The sequence below is a fragment of the Scleropages formosus genome, chromosome 18 (assembly GCF_900964775.1).
Source record: "Scleropages formosus chromosome 18, fSclFor1.1, whole genome shotgun sequence".
Lineage (NCBI taxonomy): Eukaryota > Metazoa > Chordata > Actinopteri > Osteoglossiformes > Osteoglossidae > Scleropages > Scleropages formosus.
Window position 1 is genome coordinate 20,941,824 of NC_041823.1, and position 11,854 is coordinate 20,953,677.

General features: G+C 43.6%; 1 protein-coding gene across 2 annotated transcripts; it reads left to right on the top strand.

Annotated features, from left to right (window-relative positions):
• The first annotated feature begins 5,249 nt into the window (after nt 1–5,249).
• On the top strand, nt 5,250–9,301 carry LOC108922208 (apolipoprotein A-I-like). 2 transcript variants are annotated; one of them, XM_018732186.2, is made up of 5 exons: nt 5,438–5,477; nt 7,920–7,957; nt 8,076–8,131; nt 8,375–8,525; nt 8,613–9,301. In XM_018732186.2, the coding sequence occupies exons 3-5, from the start codon at nt 8,092–8,094 to the stop codon at nt 9,187–9,189; spliced, it is 768 nt and encodes a 255-aa protein (XP_018587702.1). In that variant the 5' UTR covers nt 5,438–5,477; nt 7,920–7,957; nt 8,076–8,091; the 3' UTR covers nt 9,190–9,301. The 2 variants fall into 2 exon arrangements, with proteins under 2 accessions (XP_029116030.1, XP_018587702.1); XM_029260197.1 differs by lacking the exon at nt 7,920–7,957 and having other exon boundaries at nt 5,250–5,477.
• Nucleotides 9,302–11,854: the final 2,553 nt, after the last annotated feature.

Here is an 11,854-nt window from a genome sequence, read left to right on the forward strand (position 1 = left end):
AGGAGGTACAGGAGCATCCGTGCCACCACCAGTAGACTCTGCAGCGGTTTCTTCCCCGAGGCGGTTAGACTTCTCAACACTCAGCTACCTCCCAACACTCAACTGGCTCCGTTGACCAATTAACTCAGCACTACGCGAATGGGGGGATTGTTTTCTTTTATGGGTTTTCGAATACATTATTGGAGAGAGACTTAAATATTGTATTGACAATGCATTTTACGTAATGGCTTTTTAGTAAGTCTTGTTGACCAACTGTAGGAGATGTTTCAAATTTCTCTGGTTGTAAATTTGTCGATAGCTGCTTTTGTGTATTATATTAATAACTTTATTAAAGTTTGGTTATAAAAAAAAAGACTTCTAAGTCAGTTTACAGGTAATAATGCCATTGCTGCCGTACGGTAACTTGATTTCCCAGTTCCCCAAGGTACGTCTCACGACGCTTGGTCGTCATCTTCAGTCAGCATAATATCCCATAATATATTATTTGGCGATTCAAGAGAAATTTTGGTAGAAAGCCGGAGATGCCATCTGTAAGTAATCTAAAATCAAGACATGTTCACTGTAACCGGAGGGCATTTTCAAAACAGCCAGAGGAGCATAAGTAACCCCCACACACTGAGGCAAGGTGTGAGAGTGAACGTTTCAGCCTCAAGAGAGATACGCGTGTTCCAGGCCGTGCATGGATGTGGAATCAGAGACGATGGCTCCACCTGGTGTGACAACGGCAACGCACACGATGGTAGCACCTTTCTGAGGTTTGGTCCCATGCCTCAACCCCCGGCCCGGTGGGTGAAGAGGCAATAAGAGCGGCAGGGTCTTTGAGTGACGGCGGTGAGCAGATCTGCGGAGAAGATCTGTTTCGAGAGGCTGAGAAGGTGTCTGTCGTATGGATAAGATGCGCTTAACAGAAGAGGTATGAGAGCCTGAATATTTACACCATGGTTCCAGATCCCAGATATTAGGAAGATGCCTAATTGTTCTCTTTAAAAAAAAAAAAAGTATAAATGGAATCAGCATTAAAAACATAATTCGTTTTCACTAAGGGTGTGCATGCCAGCAAATTAATGGTTATGTCCCTGCGGGGCCAGAAGGTGTCTCATCCCATAGTGATGAGAGATGACAGCACTGAGTCAGTGGCGGCTAACGGTCCGGATAGTGGTTTAATGTGCCCTCGGACAACATCAGACAAGATCAGAAGAAGACAGCTGTTCTAGAGCTGTAGAATATAAATTCCAGTCGACCGCTGACACTAACAGCTCTTCCATTCCCAGATACTGCAGTCTAATGAAAGATGAGTAAAAGCGAGAAACGTTTGCAGCGTGAACATCAACAGCTGGGGTGGAGAGCTCGGTGTAATGTTTGACCTTCAGAGTGAGATGGCATGTAGAGCGGTAACATTTAATCCCTTATTAATGACTAGTTTGCATTACATGGTACCATCATTGCAACCACAGCAGCACCACATGGCAACCAGTCTTTTATTGTCTTGACCCCAAAATATAGTTTAATTATATACAGTATGAAGGGGGTGCGGTGGCGCAGTGGGTTGGGCCGCAGTCCTGCTCTCCGGTGGGTCTGGGGTTCAAGTCCCGCTTGGGGTGCCTTGCGGCGGACTGGCGTCCCGTCCTGGGTGTGTCCCCTTCCCCCTCCGGCCTTACGCCCTGTGTTGCCAGGTAGGCTCCGGTTCCCCGTGACCCCGTATGGGACAAGCGGTTCTGAAAATGTGTGTGTGTGTATATACAGTATTTTATATTTACATAGATGTATTATTATATATTTAATTTATCTGACACTTTTCTCCCAAGCTGCTTACAACATTAAGGTTACAATTATTTACCCATTTATACAGCTGGGTAATTTTTTTTACTAGCGCAATTCAGGGTAAATACCTTGCTCAAGGGTACTACAGCAGGAGGTAAGGCTCAAACCTGCAACCTTTGGGTCCAAAGGTGGTAGTGCTAACCACCATGGTACTAGCTGTCCCCTAATATATATATATATATATATATATATATATATATATATATATATTTGTCCCATAATAATATACAGTATAATTAAAACTACACATGCCCCACATACTAAGATACTCCACAGGTAACTGTGCACATGAAAGGGGATGGGGCCTGTCCCAGGACAGTGGCTGCTGGGGGGACGAGGAGTTACTCAGCAAAGAAGGAACATTTCACATCCGACTAACTTTAAATCTCAATGTGACTGAGGACACTGGATGGAAATTCGCTGGCCGAGTTCAGAGCTACAGCCTTGGCGAGCCATGTGAGGTTCCCTGGGGAAAGAGGCCAGCTGACCTCAGCTGAAGCTGCAAAGCAAAGGCCATAGTGAAGAATCCAGTAAATTTTGTCTTAGATTCAATTCAATTTATCTTTATATAGTGCTCTTCTCACGCAGTGACACAGAGTGCTCTAACACAGGCATAAGGCAAGAAAAACAATACATCAGATAAGAAACAAAGAAGACAGTTGACTACTAACTATCATAATATAGTACTTTTATAGAGCTGTAGGTATGCCTAAGTAGATGGGACATGTATGACTTTACATGTACATTGTAATGGAAATACCCTCTTGCAACAAAAATCATCATGATAATAACGAACACACGGTCTGAAAAACAGCACTGCTAGTTAGCATAACAATTATGCTGTAACTGTGAAAATGATGGTTGCACAGTCAGTAGTGCTGTTGTCTCATAGTGCCTGGGTGGTGTGAGAGGACATGGGTTTGATCCCCACTCACTCTGTGTGGAGTTTGCATGTTCTCCCTGTGTCTGTGTGGGTTTCCTCTGGGTGCTCTGGTTTCCTCCCACACTCCAAAGACATGCTGTTCAGGTTACTCATAGTGTGTGAGTGACAGAGCGAGTGTGTTCCACTGATGTATGGAGGAGTGACCCTTTGTAAATAGTGTATCTAGCAGTGTAAGTCACCTTGGTGACTAAGGTGTGTGGGCTGATAACACTATGTAGAGTTCATTGGAAGTTGCTTTGGAGAAAAGTGTCTGATAAATATGTAAATGATCTTTTTAAAATGGGAAGAACAAGGAAAAATGTATCATGCAGCGCATATTATCAAATAATAATATTTAATGCATTTCTGCATTTGCATATATTAAATACATATGCACACACACACACACACTGAGACGGCTTTTGTCCCAAGCAGGGTTGCGGCGAGCTGGAGCCTAACCCAGCAACACCAGGTGTAAGGCTGGAGGAGACACGCCCAGGACAGGATACCAGTCCATCACAAGACACCCCCACAGAGACCTGAACCCCTGACCCCCCCAGAGAACAGAGCCCAGCCAAACCCGCTGCACCACCACACCCCCTATATTAAATATGATAATGAAAAATAGAATGCAGATTGACTCCGGTATCAATGTACCCTCAGCCCTCATATAAGAGGGCCTCATACATTCAGAAGCTGCTACACTGGTTTATGAAAATATAGACCCTTTTTCATCCAGTGGGCTTATACTTGAGCACAACAGTGTTTTTGCCCATTATGCAGGCACTTTACTTCAGAAATTTTGAGGCAGAGATACTCGGTGTCTTAAACCCAAATCATTTTATCTCTCGGTATTGTCAATCTGGTTATTGTATGGCTAAATTTAGAATGGAAACAAATACGACTGGACTCCTCTCCTTCACATATCCCTGGAAGCGCAAAAGCAGGAGGCTCATATGGAGCCTCCACACAGACACCAGATGTCAGTAGATACCAAGTTTGAGCTCCTTCGGTCCAAGGTTCCCTCGCCAGCGTAAAACTTCTGGGATTTCACCCCTATTGAAAAAATTTTATCAAAGCAATGGGAGAGGATATTTCCTTAAGAAGCGGGTGAAGTACCATGGTACTTTACGGCAAATATACAGACTGAATAAATGAAAAGCAGTCATGATCACAGTTATCTGAAATCAATTTCACATTGACATGTTTCAACACACACACACACTGAAGCTGCTTGTCGTGAGCTGGAGCCTAACCCAGTAACAGAGGGTGTAAGACTTGAGGAGGAGGGGACACACCCAGGACAGGACGCCAGTCCATCACAAGGCACCCCAATCGGGACTCGAACCCCAGACCAACCTGAGAGCAGGACCTGATCAAGCCCTCTGCGTCACCGCACCCCCTTACACCGAAAACACTTTAATATGAATTACATTGCATCTATTCATTTAGCAGACGCCTTGCTCCAAAGTGACGTACGCCTCGCCGAAAAATTCAGAGTGCATCACATACATCATTAGTTCTCCGTGAATTATCTGTGAAGTGTCATACAGCAGCGGGGATGCGGTGGCGCAGTGGGTTGGACCGGGTCCTGCTCTCCAGTGGGTCTGGGGTTTGAGTCCTGCTGGGGGTGCCTTGCGATGGACTGGTGTCCCATCCTGGGTGTGTCCCCTCCCCCTCCAGCCTTACGCCCTGAGTTGCTGGGTAGACTCTGGTTCTCCGCAACCTTGTGTGGGAGAAGTGGTTCAGAAAATGTGTGTGTGTGTGTGTCATATTCCCTGAAAAAAGATACCTGCAATGAAACATGTTCAAAAGCTCCATGGAACGCAGATCTGGAAAGCGTTTTTCTCCTTCTGCTGAATCGAACACTTCGAATACACTGGAATTCATCCAGAGTGACTTATATGGTCTTTGCGGTATAATCCAATGTCTTTACATTTATTATCTTAAAAAAAAAAAAAGAAGCTTGTGTTGCTTATGTATTTGTTGCCCTAACTGAAGCAGCTGGTAGGATAGTGGTTTGAGCTGTTGCCTTTGGCTCTCAAGGTTGTAGGTTTCGTCCTCACCTCTAAGTGTTATACCCTTCAGCAAGGTGCTTACCCTAAATTGCTCCAATGAAATTACCCAGCTGTATAAGTGGGTAAACAATTATAACCTTGAGACTAAGCTGCTTTGGAGAAAACATCAGCTAAGTGACCAGATTTAAATAAGAAAGGATGTCTTGCAAATGCTGCAGGTCATGTGAACCCTGCCTCTGGGGACAAATGGCATATGCTGCTCTTCAAACAAACAGCCTGTGGTATGCTTGTTTTTCTCAATTCCCCTGTCTGAGCACCAACCGGTTTCTCTCATCAAAAGGTGAATCAGCCAGGGAACGATGGCAGGCAGCTTTTGTGCAGGACTTTTATCTGCGTGAAAAACAAGGTATGCCTTGCAGTGGAACCCCAGCAGGCACAGCATGACACGGCCTGTCCCAGGAGTGGTAAAAACCAGGGTTTCACCACCCCCTACAAGCAACGTACTCGGTCACATTCCAGCGTGATGGTCCTCGATCGCAGAATCAGCGGGGGAGAGGGGTCCTTACAACCCTGATTGTATCTACAGTAATGCTAAACAACCCGATTTTATCTTCGTGCCAGAGCAGCTGTTGTTCCCCCTCAGGTGGTCACTGGAGACGGTCCCAGAAATACCCCCCAGGTCCAGCGGCGAGGGTCAAACACAACCCGAGACGGAGGTGAGCGCAACAGTAGCGACCGCTTTATCGGAACTCTTTCCACAGGCAGACGATGGCTGTGATTTACAGTACTTTATCACATCAGATTGCTGAAAATGCAGGTTTTGGCAATAACAACGTGCACACCCTGTCTGGAGGCACCACGGCGCGCGAGAACGCGGTTTCATGTTCCCGAGGTGCTGCCTTCGAGCGGAAAGTCCCAGAAAGCACCGATCCCTGCCGCCGAAGTCACACAAAGCCCCCGCCCCCCGCTGCTTTACGTGTGTGTGTGTGTGTGTTAGGCCAGAATTGGGGATTGCTTATGTACGGCACCTTTTCGCTCTAAAACTTGTGTTTAGAAACAGTTTCCCTCCAAAAAGCGCGGTCAGATTCCCAGTTTCTTTTGCAGGTTTCTGCCTTGTTTATATTTCTGTGTGTGTGTGCGTGAGAGAGAGAGAGAGGGCGCACGCCGGTGATTAGACAGTATCACCCTGACCTCCCAGCGCCATGCTGTCAACGGACTCTGCCCCTCCACGCTGGCTGGACGGGATGCGTAGAGGTGACAGGACACTGGTGACGTGTCGAGGTGTTGGGAGAGGGTGTCCTTGACTCAACAATCACACACTTATAAACGCTGGAACATAGGTCACCGACAAGCGGGGGGGTGCATCTCATTAAAACCTGGATCGAATTATCACTTCTCTGATTAAAAACTTGCTAACAGGATGGGTAACGTCAAACGCACAAGTGAGGAGCGCATGTCAGCACGTGACTTTTAATGGCTAACTTGTGCAGAAGAATAATCGGAGCTACTGGCACAGTTTGTTTTGTTTTGACATCACGGTTCAGTGTGCGCAGAGCTTCCATGAAGGGTGCCATGGGTTTTACTGGCAGGCCCGTGTTTGTTTTAATCGCGTATTCTCATGAAACAACTCGAGTGTGATGTATGTGCTCATGTATTGCCTGTAACATAACCACACAGAATTGCAAAATAAAATGTTCTGGACTTACCATAATCTGTTTATAATTGTGAAAACCCCATAGTGTGTGAGTGACAAAGAGAGAGTGTGTGTGTTCCACTGATGTATGGATGAGTGGCCCAGTGTAAGTAGTGTATCCAGCAGTGTAAGACTTGGGGTGCTCTGGTTTCCTCCCACACTCCAAAGACATGCCGTTCAAGTTCCCCCATAGATTGTGAATTAATAGATTGTGTTCCACTGATGTCTGGATGAGTGACCCAGTGTAAGTAGTGTATCTAGCAGTGTAAGTCACCACGGTGAATAAGGTGTGTGGGCTGATAACATTACATAGAGTTCATTGGAAGTTGCTTTGGACAAAAGCATTTGTTAAAGAAATAAGTGTAAATGTAATTGTACATATATCAAAAAATAGTTCAGCTTTTCTTTTCAGTTTAGTGTTCTACTAGTTTTTCTTGACAGTTTCATTCATATGACCGAGAACAGACTCGATTAGAACAGTATTAAATCTTTACAGTATTTCAATATACACCACATTTTTCACAGAATCTGAGGTCAGGCTGAACAGGTGTACTTGCGAACAGGATTAACCTTCACTCCACTGTGACCTTCCCGTGTTTTATCCCAGGCTTCGTCGCCAGCACATGTCCAAGACCGCAAAACAACATGCGCGGAGGAACCCAAATAAGCCCTCTCGTAATACGATGCCTCACGTCACAGTAAATCACTCTCTTGCGGCACTCAGAAGATACCCCTGGAGGAGCACCTAACAGTAAACAATGTTCAAACACTAAAAATTCAAATACATTAGGGATTATGTAAAATATTTTTCATTCTGCTCTAGCATAGTAAAACCACAGTGTGTTAACTACCTGAGTAAATGTAAGTGCTTCATATACATGTAAGGCAGGAGCTCAGGGCCACATCATAGCTTCACAGACACCTGCAATGTGTTTGACAATATTATGTTTATATTTATTCAGTGAGCTGATGCTTTTCCTCCAAGGCAACTTACAAAGACAAGGTTACAATTATTTATTTATACAGCTGGGTAATTTTACTGGAGCAATTGAGAGTAAGTTCCTTGCTCAAGGGTACTGCAGCCAGAGGGGAGGCTCAAACCTGCAACCTTTGGGTCTAAAGGCAGTTGTTCTACCCACCACTCTAAGTACTACGCTACCCATTGTCCTTTGCTGCTGGACTTCACCAAAACAACATGTTTCTCATAGCCAGGGGGTATGTTGCCCTGAGAGATTGTTACCTAAATGGAATATGAATTATTTTGTTTTTTTGTTTTTTTTTGATTCGGCCTGATTTAGCCTACAACCTTGTGTTTCGTGATGGTCGAGTCGGGTGGTATCTGTGTGTTATCGAAGTCCCATTCAGTGGAGCTGAGGATGTGATGTGGAGCAGGAGTGGCAATGGTGACAGCATGGTAATGGACTTTGTGTCCCTGACTGCACCTCTCGCCTCCCTATAAATACAGCCAAGGACGACCAGAGAGACGCAAACACACACTCAGAGGTGAGGCAGAAGATGGGATTTCACCAAACATAATCTTTTTTGTTTTTTTTTTTTAAGTTTTGACTGATTTTGATGTAGATTCTTATGAGGTAACTGATTCTTCTGGGTTTCTTTCTAGAGTCTCCAACGCAGCCATGAAGGTGTTGGTGGTGCTTGCGCTTGCAGCATTTTCTTGTAAGTCCATTCAGCTTTGCAGCAAAGTACATAGAGACAAATGTCAGTATTTAAAGGTTTTCCACAAGATCGCAGAAAGTAGTAGTAAGTTGAAAGGTTTGGAACTTAACAGTTTATGTGAACAAAAAAAAAAAAAACTGAAATGCTTAGAATTCTTGTGGTTAAGCCAAATTTAATGTAACTGACAAGTCCAGCAATACCTATGTATAACATTCACTTTGATTTGCTGATGCGCTCTATTAGGTTGCCAGGCCAACGTCTTCTGGCCAGACCAACCTAAACCACAGCTGGAACAAGTGAGAGATGCATTCTGGGACTATGTTGCCAAGGCGACACAAACTGCTGAGGACACTCTACAGACGATCAGGCAGTCTGAGCTCGGCCAGGAAGTCAAGTGAGTCAGTAGCCTGAAAAGTCACGTGGTCCTAGTTGACCCTTCAGTTTTACCAACCCTAAACATGTCTTGAATTTTCTCATCCAGTGCCAAGATCACGGAGAGCGCAGATGCGGCCAGCCAGTACACCGTGGCTCTGCGGAGTCTGCTGGCCCCACTGGTCCACAACATGTTGAGCAGAATTTCCCAAGAGTCTGAGCTGCTAAAAGAGCGTCTGGAGAAGGACCTGAGCACAGTTAGAGGCCAGCTGGAGCCCTACACCGAAGACCTTAAATTCCAAATTCAGCAACGTGTGGAACAACTGAAGCAGGAGATGGCCCCTTACGCGGAGTCCCTGGACACCGAGACCCTGAAGGCCACCGTGCTCCAGAAGAGCGAGGAGTTGAAGGGAAGCCTTGAGCAGAGCGTGAAGGAGCTACAGTCCCAACTGGGTCCGTATACAGAGGAGCTGATGGAGAAAGTGGACCAACGTCTGCAGGAGTTCCAGAAGAGCGTGGCTCCAATGGCTGAGAACATCCAGAACCAGATGGTGCAGAGAGCAGAGATGATGCAGAAGAGCCTCACACCTTACTCTGAAGACCTGAGGGAGAAGCTGGACCCCTACGCTCAGAACCTGAAGGCCAAGCTGGCTGCGCTCTGGGACTCCTTTACCCAGAGTAGCTAGGTTCACCTAGTGCCCACACCTCTACCTGCCACTCTTCTTTACTGCAGGAATATGTCTGTACTGTAATTCCCTGTCTACTTTATTTCTGTTTCACTAAATTATATACTTTAAATAAAACCTCTAAAAGAAACCATTCTTGGTGTCATGTTTTGCTTATCTACACCGGTTTGTTGCAAGGAGGCTTTTGAAACACTTTCCCAAGTATAGAAAGGTGAGAATAACACAGCAGAGAAAATGTTATGAATTTCTAAAGTTTAAGCAGCTTTCAGATGCATTTCTGTCTCTTACTCCTGACTGGCTTTCATTATTATTTATACATTTTTTTATATATATTTAGCAATAGTGAGTAGAAAAATGAGTAAGAAGAGGAAGAGTAGGTACATTTGATAGTTCTTGCCACAACTAAACCTTCAGGGAATCTTAAAAAATAGATTTTTTTTATATGGTGTCCGTATGATAGTCTATGTACTGTATGTGACAAAAAAGCAAGGATTTGTATACAGTGCAGATGCAAAATAAACGAAACCATTCACTGATTCTAAAATTTTCTCAGTTTTAGTAGAAACTCCTTTTGTTAAAGTGTATCCATAGAGTATTTCACTCAATTATCAGTGAAATTGTCTCATAAATTCCCCATTGACAGTGAATTCTCTCAGTGCAAGGTTGTATAATATTGCCTCCAGTTATTAACAAACTGATTTTTATTCAAAAAGAAATCTGGTCCCAGATAACTAAGGGGCTGCAAAGAAAAATAATTTCTTTATGGTGAAAAAATTGCAACGTTTATACTTTTAAAAGCTATTTAATTTGTAGCTTAGTACTTTAGACTTATGAAGAATACTTAATAGGGCAGCTGGTATCATAGCTGTTAGAGATGCTTTTGGATCCAAAGGCCACAGGTTCCAGTCTCTCTTCCTGCTGTTGTACTCCTGAGCAAGGTACTTACTCCAAATTACACACACACACAAAATCTTAAACCACTTGTCCCATGTGGAGCCAGAGCCTAACCCAGCAACACAGGGCATAAGGCTGGAGGGGGAGGGGAAACACCCAGGGTGGGACACCAGTCCATCACAAGGCACCCCAAGCGGGACTTGAACCCTAGACCGACCAGAAAGCAGGATTCGGTCAAACCCACTGCACCACCACACCCCCCCCTCCCCGGTGAAGTTCCACAGCTGTATAAATGGATAACCAATAGTTAAGTAGCCTAACATTGTAACTTGCTTTTGAGAAGTGTCTGCTAATTTAAGGAATTCATGTCAAACTTTGCTTATGTTCATCGTGTTTTGCTCTTCATTGTTCCCTTTGCTTCTGTACAGACCTGGTCCTGCTTACTGTTGCTGAAAAATTTCTTCTGCCCTACATTTTATTGCTGAGGTCAGCATCTGCTGAATGTCTGCTTCCTCCGAGTCTCCTTTTGATCGGTTATTAAAACTTTGCACTTCCCCTGTCTTGCTCCTGAGTGCTGGCATGACATCCACCAGCAAGCATTCTTTAAAAGACAAATAGCATACTCCAGACCTTTCTCTGTTTGTCCTTCTGTTAGAATAAACCCCCACTTACTGATCATTAAAGGGCCTTCACTTGTTCTTTACTTTCCAATATACGTAATTTTTCATAGAACATCCGCAATCGGCTTGCTAACCGTACATCCATTTTTATATATCTTAGATGCTGTTAATTTGTGAAAGTAAAAATGTACTTAAATTTCTACATTTAGTGTGATGTTTTCTCTAGACATTGCACGGTCAACTGGATGAGTTCAGCTGTTTATAATATTTGGAATAAAACACTGAGGATGAACAGGCACTCCTTTCTTCTTAGCTAAACTGTGAAATCAATCACAGTCAATGAACACTAGGATACAAAATTTAAACTTAAATGGATAAGCTGTTGCTCAATGGATTTGTCTTTTGCTATCCCATTCCCAACCCCCATCCTGCAGTTATTTGACAGGGAATGTGATATATAGCACTTGTATACAAGGCTGCTACTAGATATATATGATTTTTCATTACTGTACAATCATTTTATCATTTTAAGTAAACAATCAATGCAATCATTCTATACGTGCCTTGGGATATTTGCAGTTGAGGGACATCAAGTAACATGAATTTGAGCTATGCAAATTTTCTTGTTCAGATTGTCCCGCATGTCAAAATTTAAGCAGCCAGGCCAAGATAAATTGTTTATCAAAGAACTGAAACCTTATATAAATGAACGTAATGATTCTTATCAATGCCTGGTATTATAATAAAGGTCAGCGAGAGTTTAGATAAACTCTATTACAGAAGCTTCCCCAACTGAACCTGAATGAATGTACTTTAGTCCTCGCTCAGGCTCAACCTTGTATGAACCTTAGCTCTTAGTAACGCAAGTAATTTCATTAACCACAAGTCTTCTGCTGTTTGACTAAATAATTTTAGTTTTAAAAGAGTGAATCTTATAAAATGATGTGTGACAAGCTGATCTGCAAATAAACCCTTCAAAAAGGATTTCTATTAACCTTCGGAAATTTGGACCGTGAATATTTGTTATTACCGTTTATGTATTCCACGAAAAAAGCACAATCTGGAAACACAGCATTAAAATATATATTGACAATATATCGTACAATGATGTTTACTGCCGTGCTTGGACTTATAACTGTCTGCATATTTTG

Coding starts and splice junctions, on each gene's coding strand:
- LOC108922208 (XM_029260197.1), top strand. CDS start 5,350: ATGCTAAACAACCCGATTTTATCTTCGTGCCAGAGCAGCTGTTGTTCC. Junction 8,132..8,374: donor TGCGCTTGCAGCATTTTCTT/GTAAGTCCATTC, acceptor GCGCTCTATTAG/GTTGCCAGGCCAACGTCTTC. Junction 8,526..8,612: donor GAGCTCGGCCAGGAAGTCAA/GTGAGTCAGTAG, acceptor TTTCTCATCCAG/TGCCAAGATCACGGAGAGCG.